Genomic DNA, 16,497 nt, shown 5'->3' with positions numbered 1-16,497 from the left:
GAAGGAGGGGGAGGGGAAGGAGGGGGAGGGGATGGAAGGAGAGTGGAAGGAAGGGGAGTGGAAGGAGGGGGAGTGGTAGGAGGGGGAGTGGTAGAAGGGGGAGTGGTAGGAGGGGAAGAAGGGTGGGAAGAGGTGGTAGGGACTGAGGGGGTAGAGACTGAAGGGGTAAGAGGGAGAGATGGGAGAGTGAAGGAGGGGGAGAGGGTAGAGGGGGAAAGGGTAGAAGGGGAGAGGGTAGGAGGGGGAGAGGGTAGGAGGGGGAGAGGGTAGGAGGGGGAGAGGGTAGGAGGGGGAGAGAGGGGGAGAGCAGGAAGAGGAGAGGGAAGAACTGTGTATAAGTGTTTTCATGAGGAGGAGGATATTGTGTATGTTCTTGCTATATGATAAAGAACTTTACAAACATTACAAAATTAAGCTGAGGCTATTACTTAAATGCAATGATCCTAAAAAATCCAGATCATGCATTATGTACTGTGTGTTTCTTTTAAGAGATGACCAACTATCAAAAATTAGGTGTTGCTACTCAACCAGCTAACCTGGCTGCAGACTATAAATAATATTAAATAATAGCAATACTAATGCAAAAGCGCAGTTAACTCCAGCTATTCAGCAGAATGAAAAAAAATTTTAAGAGAAACAATAATGAGAATTAAACTTGAAGGACATTCTTTTCATGCCAATACAACTATTTTCATGTTACTCACAAAAAATCACAATTTATTAAAACATGTGTTAATTTTTTTATTACAAATATAATGAATGTTACAAATATTGTACCCAAAACATTTTCTGACCATGCAAAGAAGTGCGAGGTGAATCCCAAAAATACCTTTAATTTTGTAATTTAAATTTCATCAGATTTCAAAATATTTGAAGATAATGCTTGCTCGAACTTCTGCTTTATATACTCAGTTACAAAATTATGCTTGTTACAACGCAAATGTAATTATAAATGATAAGATTAATTTATTTACCATTACAAATTATATGTATGTAGCTACAAAGAAAAAGCAGTTAGGTATCCCGAGTACCCGAGAGCACAAAAATAATTTTAACTTGAATGTACCAGTGTTGTTTCTGTTAAGTCACTAACATTATTTGAAAATACCCCATTAATACCAAAATCCTGATTAATCAATAAAATAACCCAATAGAAAAACTTCAATTGACAATCCAGACACATTAAGACATGCCAGACGACGAATGGACATCATACTCTAAGTTATTGAAGAATTGACTTTGATAACCTTATAATACCACAATACACAGGAGAATAAATAACCTAATTTTATTTTGCATTTTGTAAAAGGTGTGATCCTTAAATACTATTGTTTATGAACTACAATAAAATTTAAAAACAGAAACAGCAGCAGCTAACGCCAAGTATGTAAAGTGAAATCTCAAAAATACAAATGAGCAAAAATAAGCAGGAGTTAACTGCACAATATCAGCAACACAAAAAGTACACTGAATTAGTGTTTTCAGTCATTAATATAGTTATATTAAACAAGTAATTCACATCCCCTTTGAGAATGTTGTGTACAAAGATCGCTAAGCATTTCCTGCATGTTAGTAATGCATCTCCTGTACTCTCCTAATATATACATTTGAAATGTAACAATTAGTGAATAAAAGCTTTAAGCTACTTGTTAGTATAAGCGAACAAATTAAAACTTATGCTTTGCAAAAAATAAGTGATAAAATTAGTATTATCAACATGACAAATGCTGCCCTAAGCTTCACACCAAGTCAGCTTCAACATACCTGTAATGACATTAAAAGCAATCAGCACTATCAGAAGCTTTGCACGTAAACGTTTAGTAAAAAGAGAGACGGACCCCAGTTGAAGGTTAGAGCGGCATGTCATGTGACCCAACCGGCTGCAGTGGCACCAACCTGGTCCTGAGCGATCTCCGAGGTCGCGTCCTCCGCCGGCCGGCTGTTGCGCCGCCTCATGCGGTCGGCCTCGCGGGAGAACCTCTGTTCCACGTCGAGCCGCCGCGCTTGCAGCTCGTCGCGCAGGTCCTGCCTATTGCGCATCAGCACGATGTCCCCTTCCGTCTTCTCGCGCCGCGGCCGCAGCGGCTGTTCGAACGACCCCGACGCCCGCTGGCTGAAGTCCGTCAGCACCGGCTCCCCGCCCTTGGGGGCCGCCCTGCTCTTCTTGCCGCTGGCCCCGCTCAGGATGTTCAGTCCGGCCACCGCTATGTCCGAGCCCCTCCTGCCGTTCCCGAAGAAAATGCTCCCGCCGCCTTGCGCGCTCTTTCCTTCCAGGAGTATGGCCGAGTGCCGCGACGATGCGGGGAAGAAATCAGAGTTCTCACGCCGAAATCCACTGAAAGGGGAGTTCGACACCCGAGAGTCAGACTCGTTTCTTCTGTGGTGCACCACAAGTTTATCTCCGACACCGAAGAGATCTTTCACTGTCTTTTTTTCGCTTCGAGGTTTGCTACGCCCAACCGTCCCACCGCCCGAGCTTTTGCTGGCCCTGGATGCCTTCTCCTGCGGCTTCTCTTGGGAGGGCTTGGTGCTCGCCTCCGCGTTCCCTTTGCTCCCCTTGCCGTCCACGTTAATCCTGTCCATTCGCTCGTTGAACCCTTGGAAGAACCGAGCAATGTCCCAGTCGTTCAACAGCAACTGTTCGTCGGCCTCAGAATGCCTTACAGACTGTTTCTCTTGTTTCAACGCTTCTTCTCTCTGTTTTGTCACGCATCAGAATATGACAGTGTTGGTGAAAACAAACAACAGATAAATAAAAAAAGTTTATGGAACACAAAAGGACAAAATTTAGGAATTTTAAAAACAAGGGACATTAAAGACAAGGAAAATAAAATCAAGTAACATCAAAAGTTAGGGTGATATCCATTTTGTACAAATACAACTCTCTACAGAAAGTCAACTGAAGGTTTTCAAAGCACACAGCCAATTTTATGGATGTACAAACAAGTTAGTTTCCCTTAATCAAACAAAACGAAATTAACGTGTCTACAGCAGCCAAAACCCATCACCTACTGGCTTGCAGCTTAATTCTGCAACCCCCAACCAACAGCAAAGCTGGGAGAGCTCCAGACGTGACAAGACTGTCCACCGTTTCTACCACAACTATAAAATTCTGAGAACCAAAATTAACAAATTTTATTGCAGACAATATTACAAGTCTATTGTAACTCAATTTAGAAAGGCCATGAATGAGGATTACATATAAATAGTCTTTGTGAAATTTTAATACGTTAAACGCCCGCATCAGCTCATTAAAATTTGTTCCCTACTTCTATTGCCACTTGAAAATGTAAAAATTCAAGCACTGATAAAACTAGAGAGAATTTAAAACAATGCGTGTAGGCCTACGCTCTGGCCTTATTCGACGCTGAAAGCAAGGGGACACAACATGCCAACCATCCAGCAAAACAGGAGCTTCCCTACTGCTCGAGTTTTAAGCGTGCTGATATTAAAATAAATAATTGTGGCTTACTCCTCTCTAGTATGTCCTAAAAAATTTTTAACTTTCGTTTTTGCAAAAGAAATCACAGGCTTCACAAGTTGAGTAAAACGAACGTGTCGACAACGCGAGGGGACGTCAAGTCCGGAGCTACCCCTGTCCCACCCACAAGGCATGCCAGCTGCCGCGAAGAGGCTGGGACGACGAGCCCACTCACCCTCTTCAGCACCAGGGTGCGCTCCCCGCTCTCCTCCTCGTCCGGAGTGGGGGGCAGCGGCCGGTTGGGCGCACCGCTCGACGACGGACCTGCGGAAACACCCGGCCCCGTCCGCGCTCAGCCAGGGGCGGATCCAGCGTTTGATGTCAGGGGAGGGCGAATGTAGGTTTCAAAAGTATTTAAACTGGGAGAGTCCGGGAATCCACCCCACGGAAAAATTATACTTTTGTTGGTGCGGCGTATAGTTGGGGAGGGGGGGGTTGGTTGTGGTCGCACTGCAACACTCCTCACTCTACCCTCCACTCCAGTAACGGGACAGCCCAGCTTGTCGCCCGCCACCCCCTTCCAAGTCACGCTTTAACCTTGAGCTCAGGACAGCTGAAAAGTTTAAGGATGAAGGAAACATGCCCAGAGTGAAGTTACTCTGTGTCAATGTGGCACACAGCTATCAATATTTCGGTTTCATGTAAGGCATTGCGTGGGTCTTTATGTATATTTGGCTACATCATCCATTTTGCTTCCCTGGGTGTAAAGGGGGGGGGAGCCATCGCCCCTATCGCCCCCCCTTGGATCCGCGCCTGCGCTCAGCTCCCACTGCGATACTCTCGTGGACGTCGCACACACGACTACAACCAGTGGCTAGGGGTGCACGCTTCTGCAAGATTCACTTCAATACACGTCTCCACTCGAATACCCATCAACTACAGTAAAATCCTCTCTAGGAAATCCAACTTAACAAAATTTCCTGGATAAAAAGTTTAAAAAAATGCAGCACTTTTCCTATCAATTCACCCACTCCTCAAACAAATGCTGTTTGATTAGCCGAGTAACGTAGATGCCTATAAATTATGGCATGATTTAAAGTAGTGCTGTCATAGATTCAAAGTAGCGCAGTTTTTGTTTACGTTAATTTTTTATTTTTGTACGCGCACTATGGCAATGGCGCTTGTGTAGAATTATATACTATGCAACAAATTAATAATGTAATGAATCGACTAGCAATATTTTGCTCTTTCCTTAATAGTTATTCGCTTCTTTCAATGCATATTTTATCTCCTAAGCCAGTGTGTTTGGCCAACGTTTAATTTTGCCATCCCGCATGTCAGCAGCTAAAAGCTATCAGGGCTAGTTTACCACGCACCTACTATAATGTGCTAGTGACAAATGCACTAGTGACCAATCATGGCAGACATGTATTTAGTAAACAACAGTCGGGAATTACTCTTAGCAGGTTAAATAATCTTTCGAAATAATAGAAAATGTTAAGTTTTTGCATTTTTAAATTTTTATTATAGTTGAAATATATCTTCTACATTAAAAATATCATTATTTTAAAACTCAGAAATGTTGCTAGTGCCTACATAGGAAAAAAAAATATGTTACACCCTAGCCTATTATGTAAACAATGGAGTACGTGGTTTATTAAATTTAATTTTACATGGTTTAATAGATAATGTTATTCAACATTTATTAAAATGTATTTAAAATGTATTTAGATAGGTATTAATTGTGTAAATTAATTTTAAAGGGAGTAGTGTCTTAATTAAAATAATAATCAGCAATCACACTTACCTACAAATTTGGAAAATTAATTATTTTGATTAAAATTCTCTCTTGTGAAAAAAAAAAAAAAAAAAGCATGTGACTAGCACTGTTCTGATTAGTGCTGTTTTACTGGAACGAATTAGGGCGTTACTTTGAGGGATGGGTGTTACAGTGTTTGTCTAGATAGTTGGGATAAAAAAATTTCAGTTTTTCTTTGGCATTGCTTTAGTTTTTTGGTTATCCGTGGACCCCTTGACAGTCATTACCCCGGATAATCAGGAGTCTACTGTACGTCAGAAAAAAAAACCTATACGGGCGTATATAACTGTACAATTCAGCGTTTGTCAGTGTAATACTATTACTAGTTTAAGTCCTGCTAGGTGGGATAAAATGCTACACAGGAGTTAATTTGCATAAGGTTTCATCATTTGACTTTTATTTTACTTCATAAAACAATCCAATCTATTTAGTACATCGGCTACATTAGAGTTTCAAGTATTATAACAGAAATCAGTTTTTGTATTTGCAAATTATTTTGTGCTTTCACTTGCATTTTGGTGTTATATGGTGTATTACATACTTTTCGGAGTTATTTCCGTTTTATCGCAATTCAATACATAATCTCGTCCCTAATAATAGAACAACTACATCCCTACGGGCGCACATCCAACAAGCGAACCAAACCAGATGAACTTACCTTCGTGGATGACCATGGTCTGTGGTATGTGTGTTGAGTCAGTCGGTCTGTAAGGGGATATCTCTGGCCTGCAACCAACCACAACACACAGCAGTCAGGAGATAAACTGTCAAGTGGGTCAGTAAAGGAGGTGGTGGATTAAGAAGTAGGGGTCTGCAAGTACATTAAGAAATTATTCAATACTCAAGTATTATTTTATAAATAGACAATTTTAAATTGGAATTTGAATTAAAAAACCGGATTTGCAGAAGCCTATTACAGTTTTATTTTTAAAATGCACATTGCAAACAAGAACAAATAAATAGTAAATACATAGGTTAAAAACTTACATCTACGTATAATGGTAATGAAAATTCATTTTAATCTAAACAAAAAGTTTTATTTAGCAAAGGAAAAAAAAAAACATCAATTTATATAGTTTTACCCATTCGAAACCTATATTATGTGTGTTTTAAGGTAAATACCATTTGATCTAGACTTTCGGAGATCTAAACGTCAGGGCCGGTCCTATCTAGTCTGGGTCAGCAGAACTCTACTATATATAATTTGGAAATGTAAATACAATTTCTGATCTTGATACTAATTTAATAACAAGTTAAACAGTTTTAAAAGGATTCTTCAAACATCTCAAAGACTACATAAATAATCATATTCACATTTACCGCATCAACCTGAATAGAGGCTGACCCCTACTTTTGGATGTCCCCTTCACCAAAAAACAATAAATTATATTTATTCTACATCAGAATCTCTTTCACCAACTCGTTTGTACATATCCGCTTGTTTTTCATCCTTAGCCACCGCACATTATTCTAGCATAACCTATATTGGCATGCTACTGCACAGTTGTTTGCCTGGCAGAGAGTACAACTATTGAAGTTGTAATTACTAACAGAAGGCTTTCTTTCTTGTTTTGGAACATGAAACGCAGGTGTGCTGCGTTTTTGACACAATTACAAACAACAGGTGGATAAATTGTAAATTTTACGAAAAACAAACGTAAAATTTAGTATTAATTCCCAATGATCTTAGCTCAGCGCTCAAAACACAATGATGCAATGTTAATGAAACGAGACCATGCACCAGTTAGTTTTGCTTATAAAATCTTTGAAATGCAGGATTTCATTTTTGCCATTTGTGGCATAGATGATAATGGCCCTTTTCTAACGTTAAAAAAAAACAGTCGTGGTCGGTAGCCATTTTACAGTCACGACATGGTCATTGCATCACTGTAAAACTGTTATTATTCACATAAAAAGGTTTTTTACGGGAAATCAACACATTTAGGCGAAAGTACGCTTGCGGCAAGATAAAGCGTGACGGGGGGGAAAAAAAAAGGGCAGATGTCAACACAAGTACGGAGAATGCTATTAGTGACAGAAAACCTTAAAAGACGTTTTATAATTCTAAATAATTATCCAAGTCTTTCATAAAAATTTTATGCACACTTGAAATACGTTCAAAACCTCTGTTTTTAAATTTTAGTTGCGAGGCTTATTTTTGGGGAACGTAACAGAGGAAGTGGTGAGACAGACTATGCTACACTCACAGCGGCTTGGGCGGGTCGCTGGCCAGGAGGGTGCCGTCGTTCCTGACGCGCTCGTCGCCCTCCTCCTCCGAGTCGGACTCGACGGGGGGGTCGAGCACGGAGGGGGCGGGGGGCTGGGGGCCCGCGGCCACCTTGCCGTTCTGGCGGTGGCGCGGGGGGGCCTCGGGCTGCGCCACGCCCAGCTCGCTGAGCTGCGCCGCCAGCATGTCCAGGTCCTGGGCACAGTCGTCGCGCCCCCGGTCAGCCTCGCCCACACTCCGGCACTTCCCGGCCCGTCTTCAGAGGAGAACCACGCAATCTAACAACTGCTAGAGACATCCACGTGGGGTCCCTTCCCGTAAAGCACCGCGGGCAGACAAGCGAGTACTTCTGTTTCCGTATTTCAACTTTAAACTGTATTTTCAGAAGGGCGAAAAAGCCTAAATCAAAATTTTAAATAAACTTCTTTCAAGCAAAAAAAAATATTCAAGCATCAAAAAATACATCGATAAATCATCGTTGTATACGAAAGACTAGAAAAAATAAAAATAAAATCTTTATGAACAACACAGTTGGCCAGCCTCCTTTACGTTATTTACTTTAACACAGCATCACGATTGCTTGTCGATATCGGAAGTGAAAGATATTAAGTTTAAAGAGTGAAGAGAAAAGTTTACGTTAATGATGTATTTATGGAATGAAGTTGTTATATTTTGAAATGAGTTTACAATACAATTTTTTTCCCTGCAAGTACAGAAATATAACTTTGGTTGGTTCAGTGTTACGGATTACGGGTGGTTGTGATCTATCCTTCAAATAATATATGTACATCTTTTGCAGATTAGTGTTAGACGAGTTGCATAAACATTGACTGCCAGCTTACTGGCCGGAAAATGAGGCAATCGTGGCAAGAATCACTTAATTTATGTGAATATATTTTACTCCCAAATTATTGACAGTTCTTAAGACCTACCATTCTAAATATGATTTGATTCCTTAAAAGCTTGTGAATAGACGGATCCAAAGCAACGAAGAATCAATATGCCTTAGTAAATATCCTGACTTTCCATAACCAATTTCAACTTCCTTTACTTTCCAGAATGTGGACAACCTGTTAACATATGGATGTGAGAGCTTTTCAGTGATAAGCCAACTCCTAATGCAATTTTTTCTCATTCAAAATTAACTCATTTTTCAAATAGTCTGTATAAACACACCATAGGAAGACTGCCTCCTGCAGAATGGGGGTAAAAGCATAACACAACATTCAGCCACATTTCATAGAAAAAAATTTCTTTAACATGAAAATAGCCTGATCTGATTGGAAACGAAATATGGGACCTCAAATTCGCCACTCTACTCTTAACCGGAAGATTTTATATAGTAAAACCCTGTTAGGAAGTTTCTCAGGGTATTTAGATATTTACTCTTATTGACAGGGAACAACTTATTGAGAGGGTAAAATTATACGACTTTACAGTTCAAGAAATAATTTTTGGATTATCTATTCCATACCTTCTCTCATCTTAATTTAAACAGTGTATTTATATAGGCAACCACTTTTCTAGACTTGATGTTTACCTTTAAAAATAATTAAATGATAAAATTACAAAACATGACAAAATTAAATGAGAAAATTACATACCTACCATGATGTAATTCTTACATACAAATATTTATCAGAAGTACAATCTCACATTCACACAATACTGGAAGAGAAGGTATCCACATTTATCCTATGGAAAACAACCCATTTCGTGCACATTTACAAAATAGCATAGCACTTGCTCATCATCTATCCATACAATTTAACATTTTAAAGAGATAAATTCTCAAATTAAGGAATAAGAAATAAATATAATTTAAGGTGCCTTCATAATTTGTGAAAACCAATGGAAATGTTACATTATGAAACATTAAGAGATAAATGAAATGAGAAAAAATAACTAAAGAAATTTAGTTCCAAAGTAATAAAAAGAAAAATTAATATTGTTTAAGTATATCAAACTTTATACATATAAAAAATTTAGCGAGAGTTATGTGGAAATTATCTGATGAAACCAGGTATGTATGTGTATATAAATCAATTGAAATTATTATGTTCTCTATTACAGTTCTTGGGGGAAATGGGAAATCCACTACATGTACACAAAATGAAGCAGTTTTTTCCTTACGTCTTCTCAACAACCACGTCATTAGAGATAAACATTAAAGGAGTCAATACAATTGATTAGGTTTATCAGTCATAGCCTACAGTAGTAAACCATCCCAGTTTTATACAGGAAATATTTTGGAAAACATGAGAAAACCTAAATCAGAAAAGATGTATCGGGATTCAAACTCAGGTCCTCTCAAATGCAAATCTAACATTTCGCTGCTGAACGACCTCTCTCGGTGCCTTAGAGACCATAATCCGGTACATTTGGGTTTAAGAGCAGCTTTAGAGTTATGCACGATTCCAAAGATGACAACAGTATCATGCTTAGCTGAGTTTAAGTTACAGAGAACTTAAGTATGTACCTTACTTAATACAGACCTGAAATTTAAGGCTCAGTCTAACATATTATGTGGTTTTTGTTCACCATTTATTAAGAGCTATTTCTAAAATTTTAATTCCATACCTACATTTCATTTGTTGTTCTGCCACACAAATATTTTCAACATATATACCCTAGTAAAACAACAAGGGACAGATATGGTAAATTGTGATGAAACCGATATGCAAGTTGATGCACAATGTAGCACCGAAATGCAAGTTACATCATGGAACTGAGTAGCACTTAACAAAAACTGAATTCAAATCACAAAAAAAGTTATCTTTTAACGTTTGAAATTAAGGAAAGTCATCAAATTTGAACAAAAATGTACCAAAGTGCATTGATCAGAAAAATTAATGTTTTATTGTGCATCTCTTAATGAATTATACTTTTAAACCACATATGCTAGCAAATTTATTTTTATTGTTCTGAATGTATCTGTTCTAGACCAATTTATTACAAACTATTTTATCGTAAAAATTAATTTTATACCTATTTTGGTGGAGTACGTAGTACAAAACAGCTTTTATAAAAATAAAAATAAAATCTTGTCTAGTAATAATATAAGAGTAAAACGGTGAGCAAGTGATGATATTTACGAAGATTTGCTTGCCTTTTTACATCCATGATATTACACCAAGTAAGTGAATATCTATTAAAAACATTTACGGCAGAACAACAACTGAAAGGAAGTTATCAAAATAAAATTTTAGAAATAGCCCTTAAATAAAAGTAATGACGGAACAAAAAATTAACATGGTGGGTGAGACTGAACCTAAAGGATCCCACAGAATCAACAACTGAAAGTTTAATTGAGGATGGATGATGAGCAGTGCGAAGTGGTAAAGCAAAACAAAATAACCAGGGCGAGTGGCCTACCTCAGGTCTTCTTGGAGGGACCTTCACGCAGGGGAACAGAGAACAGAGAACGTAGCATTAGGTGAGCAGCAAATTAAAAAAAACACAAGGTGCCGCCACAGTGGCAAAACAAACATCCAGAAAATTAATAAACAGATGCAACAGTAACATGGAGAACGGAATCCAAAGCAACCACATTTGTTAAGTCGGCAGACGAAAAGGAATTATCACCAAAGCAGACTTAAAAGTTTCATTGTACACACCACATATATGCATTCAAGTTGGTATAAAGACAAGAATTAGTAAAAGAAAATATCTAAAAACATATTCGGTAGGGATGTACCGATTCGTATTCCGATTAACTGTAATCGACCGATAATAGAGAATCGGTAATTAATCTTAATCTGCGATATTTCAACCGATTATTTAGACAAAGTTGTCAACATTTTCTCATTATATTTATCATAGTTATCTCTTAGCATTATAAGAAAAACATGCCAATGATGCTAATATATTCTTTTAACGGTAAATAGTAAACTCTTTTAAGTTTAATTCATGAAACACCGTTCAGACTGTAGGCCTACACACGCATTGAAAGTTTCAGAAACTTCGTCGTCTAATAAATTAATTATACTCTTATTTCATTCAATTCACGATTTTATTCTAGCATGTATGGCTAGTATTTCCATTATTGTTAGCTCCATGCATCAAACGACTGCTTTGAGTGCCGCTGGTAATAAAATACAACACATAAAACAGTATAAAACACAATAATATTATTTGAATAGCATCATCACAAAATCACCATTTTACGTTTAGGTTACGCACGTCATGGGTCATGTGATGAACAAAAACAATTTGGCCAACTTATCTCACTTCACCGGAATTTCCGTTGTATACGTGAACCTTTTTCTATTATTTTTTATTATGATTGATGTCGCTTTAATAACGGGAAAGTCTTCTTTACTTTTTATTTTTACCGTATATTAACAACAAATATTTAACCAGGAATAAAAGTTCACGATTGCGATAGTTGGTGGTCGGTTGTAGGAATATTTCTGTTTGCGAACGAAATTAATTTTTCGAATATGTATCGGTAATGTCTGTGTTAGCGAAGACCACTCGGCGACTGTATATCGTTTTATTGTTTAACTAATGCACGTCCATACATTACGTAAACGGAGTGACGAATTCTTTGATCAAATATTACAGTATATTTTGCTAAGTTTTCTATTTGTTGGCATTTACCGAGCTGTTATACAGTGCATTCACTATTTAATGTTCATAATAATCATGGGTACGCTAGTCGCAGTGCTGTGTGGAAATATTTTTTTTTAGGATCCGGGCCGGACGATAAAAATGCAGTGTGTAAATATTGTTCTCAAAAAATATTGCGTGGTGGCGTACATGGAAACAAAACGTCTTCACTACAAGTAATATGTGGAGCCACACACAGTCAAACAGCTTGTATTTCTTCACAAAAAGCTAAAAGCTATAAACTATAGCTATTAATGTTATGTGCAATGTCTTAGCTAGCTTACCAAAATCTTAAATATTTATGTAAATAAAAATTATTCTGTCTGCATTCTATACATATGTATGTACACTTATGGTCCATGCCTCCATTACATCAATTTTAATCACAATGTTGTTCTCTTTGCTTTCTTTTTTAATTTATGTATGTAATAATCGGGCAAATATAATCGTATTCTTAATCGGTTTGGAACATCGGCTGAATTTGAATTTTTTAGTGAATTGTTAATCGTAATCGGTAACCGGTTTTTCAATATCGGTACATCCCTAATATTCAGCATTGCTGCAGCACAAATATACTATCAAGTGTGTTTACCTGGCATTATGTAACTACAGTACACTCCCGATTATCCGCGAAATTAAGTGGATGGGCCACTGCGGATAGTGAAAATCGCGGATAATCCGCAAAAGAGCCGAAAATGGGAAACAAAAAAGGAAACATTTAATTTCAACTTAAAAACCTAAAAATTTATGTGCAGTAAAAGTTACAATTAACAGTAAAATTTTTTTAATGATGCTAAAATTTTAGTATTTTACTGAATAATTAACATAAAATACATTTCAGTAATGTAAACATAAAAGTGTTCAACCATACGACTAGAAACAAAGCGCGACAGAGAGAAAAATAGCAACGCATGCCAGCCTACTGCATGAGTTCCGAGAAGGCCTGTGGTGTTTTACTGTATACTGCACACAATACTCTCGTCAGTAGAGTTCAAATTTTGCTGTAAAAATTAGAAAAAATGGTTTCAAAATGTCAAAAAATACTTTGAAGTAATTCTACTTACGTACTTATAATACTTCTCAAAAGCTTTATACACTTTGAATTAAAGCTAAACCTCTTACCGTATTACAAATGCAGATGTTCACGAAAGAAAATACATTTGCAGCCATTCACGCAATTCCACTGTGTACTGTCTAGATATGGGGTTCATTAATCTAAGACAATGTATGTACAGAGTATTTTTTTTTTAAATTAAGGAATTACATATTATTTAGGCAGAAAGATAACCATTTTAAATACATAACAGTTAACCATAAATGCCTTGAATATTACAGCAGCCTTTTAGACTGAAACAAAAGCCATCTACACTGAAGGACCTAGACTTATGGATAAGAAAAACTTCTGTAACATTTCTTTCAAGTGAGTTGGTAAAAATTTTTTTAAAGATAGTGAAAGATAGTGACATTTATGCTGCTGATGTGGTAACATTTTATTCCATTTCGATAACTATACAGTGTTCCAACATCAACAGAATGATGGTGTGTTTTCCGTTCTCCAATGTTGAAGTGAAGCAAGCATGCAGGAAATACGGATGCACTAGGCTATCTTTAAAATTACATATACAGTATTATTCCAAACAGGTATGTTTACATCTCAGTGGCTATCATTACTTGGAAGAGTGGAATTATGCAACTACATAATCAGTAACATCATTTGCTCACAGACCTCCAACAATGTTAGCAAAGTGGCTGACATGAAATTTAAACTTCTTTCAATGGATACAACCGTATCACAAACACAGATAGCACACATATTTTTTTTTTATCTCCTGAAATTTGTTGAAGAGGAGGCCTAAAACAGTCTAATAAGCCACCTATTTATTTGCAGGAGTATGATTCCACTCAAATTACATTTGTCCACAAGTATGACTAATAGTTATATGTAAACAGTGTGCACTAATATTAAGGTGAGGAGAAGGAAACAATGTTGGATTAATTAAAGTTATGACATTGCCATTGTTTCAAAGAATTAATAAAACATATACTTAAGGCACATCAAATTAGCCAGCAGTTAATCTTTTTAAGCCACAGTTTTTTTTTATCACGTTAATACCTTAATTCCTATACTAGATGTTGTAAGTCACTTTTCCCATTTACATTCTGTTAATGATTGAAAATATAAATATTAGTTATCAGAAAATAGAATTTTGTCACTATAGGCAATAAAAGGTAAAATTCAGGAAAATAAATAAATACATTTAGCATACAATTCTGTTGTGCTAAGTGCAATTTTTTTTTCTTTCAGTAATCAAAATGAATGTTAATGTATTTGCACAAATATTGGAACACCCCTGAAACTATGTAGTAAGTAATTAATGCATCTCCCTTTGACTAGATCATTTGAAGAAGTTATCTAATAAACTACGTCACCAGTTCAGAATTTAGGAACCAGGAATGAGTCTGGGGTTTAAGCTGCCACATTACAGAACACTAAAAATACTTTGATATTTTGCTACATACATTAACTTAGAAAGAATAAAATTATATGATGGGAATATAACTCCACATTACCAGGGTACTAAACCACACAATAGTACAAATACTGACTTCTACAAAAAATGAGATGTAACTAATCATTCAACAGAAAAGTAGTATGTATCAATAAATCTAACCACCACAGAAGTTAACTTGAATAATTAAATATGTTGTTCAAAATTTAAAAAAAATATATATTAAGTTCAATGCAAATCTGAAAAAAACAAAAAAAAAAAAAGCTAGAAAACAATACTGATGTACCGATATAATCGTTTTAGTATCAGCATTTGCAGATATTTGCCAATTTTGAAAAATTTCCGATATAGTTTCTGACCATTACTTAAAAAAACATATACACATTAATAAAAGTACTATTTCACCATTCCAGTGTCACCAATCTTTTCTATTTACTATGTTATAGTTCCGCAGGCATCGTTTACTCCTATTTTTCTGTAATAAAAGACTATACTTGAATGTTTGTGTTTGATAATTAGTCAATAGCATAATATATACATTTTTGTCATAAACCGAAAATCCTTTGAATTTCATTAAGGTATTGTCTTATTACTTACAAATATTGAATTCCTGGGGACTTGTGATTATTTACAAAAAGTATTTAATCAATTTTGTATCGAGCATCGGATATGTATAGATAGTTGGATTGGTATCAGTTTTTATCCCTATCACCCTTACTAAACAATACGAGGGACTTCTTTCTATTGCAGCTTGAGGATACCATCTTCTCTGAACTGCATGGGCCAACAGACAGTATGGGTAGCTTCTAGTGTTGACCTGTTAGCGACACCCAATTGTTAGGTACCGTCAATCAGGGCTATTTTGGTACACATGGGGTTACTTTGGTCCAAAATAAGAACCTATGATTTTATAAATTAGCATGTATTATGAAAATAGCTCTTTCAAGCAATTTATTTAAAATTTAACATGTATTTGCATTCTAAATGTTTGAAAACTAAATATTCATATATAAAAATACCAACCAATAACATTATTTCAGTATTAAACAAAAAAAAAATCGGTTGCCTGTAAAGTCGGTTTACGGACGATAGTTTAACGTGACCACGTCATAACAAAACATTGATGAAATTATTGCATACTTTAATGAATAAAATTGAATCATTTTTATTGAATTATAACTATTTTGTATGGCTACAAAGAAGAAGTGAAATGAAATCTACAATTTAATTGATAAATTTACTTTTATTTGCACGCATTAATTCAAATATGTTTATTACTTTAACGAAGAGATTATTTTAACTATAACTTTTATTCTGTTAAGGATAGGATGATGATAGGAAAAGTAGGAAACGAATGGGAGTGTTTATAGTTTTATGTGCCTCGAAAAAGTCAAATTGATGGTTGTTCCAATCGAGTGGAGGAGAGATAGATGCGGCACAAGCGTACAATGAGTGTAATGGGACAAAGTGTAACGGGACAATGAGTCATCATTTTTCGTGCGTGCAGCCGGCGTTCATCGATTTATTAGACGTTGTCACGTCAAAAATTGCCATGCCTTATAATTATGCCTGTGAGGTTCTCCAAATTTTGTTTTGTTTAAAATGCCCTACCCGTAACCAACTTAAAATCTTCAGTTTTGGTTACTGGGATTTTTTTTAACATTTCTGTTACCTTCCATACTGGTATGTTTATCATGCCAAGAAGGTAAACAACCTATTCTGTCAATGTTACTGATGCCTCACAATGTAATAATGCACTAAAATGTGGATCATAGAATACAGTTACAATGAATTTTGCAAGCGAAAGGAACTGGAAAAGAAACAATGAAACAAACTGTTATGGCACAAACACAGTTGAAACAATATGGCACCTTCAAGTTCCTTTCACTATGTTGGTGGTACTGTTTTT

At 36.4% G+C, this 16,497-nt stretch overlaps 1 protein-coding gene across 10 annotated transcripts in view; it reads right to left on the bottom strand.

The window, feature by feature from the left end:
* LOC134532040 (serine/threonine-protein kinase mig-15) overlaps nt 1–16,497 on the bottom strand; it is a 124,715-nt gene that overhangs the window by 40,177 nt on the left and 68,041 nt on the right. For 8 of the 10 annotated variants that reach the window (XM_063368181.1, XM_063368182.1, XM_063368183.1 and 5 more), the window contains exons 12-16: nt 10,843–10,863; nt 7,448–7,662; nt 5,899–5,966; nt 3,657–3,745; nt 1,897–2,697 (exon numbers count right to left, since the gene is read on the bottom strand). In XM_063368181.1, coding sequence (XP_063224251.1) covers nt 1,897–2,697; nt 3,657–3,745; nt 5,899–5,966; nt 7,448–7,662; nt 10,843–10,863 — 1,194 coding nt within the window. The remainder of the gene's footprint in view (nt 1–1,896; nt 2,698–3,656; nt 3,746–5,898; nt 5,967–7,447; nt 7,663–10,842; nt 10,864–16,497) is intronic. The other 2 variants (XM_063368189.1, XM_063368190.1) reach the window with 1 other exon arrangement.

Source organism: Bacillus rossius, chromosome 5 (assembly GCF_032445375.1).
Source record: "Bacillus rossius redtenbacheri isolate Brsri chromosome 5, Brsri_v3, whole genome shotgun sequence".
Lineage (NCBI taxonomy): Eukaryota > Metazoa > Arthropoda > Insecta > Phasmatodea > Bacillidae > Bacillus > Bacillus rossius.
This window is presented reverse-complemented; position numbering and strand designations above follow the sequence as displayed.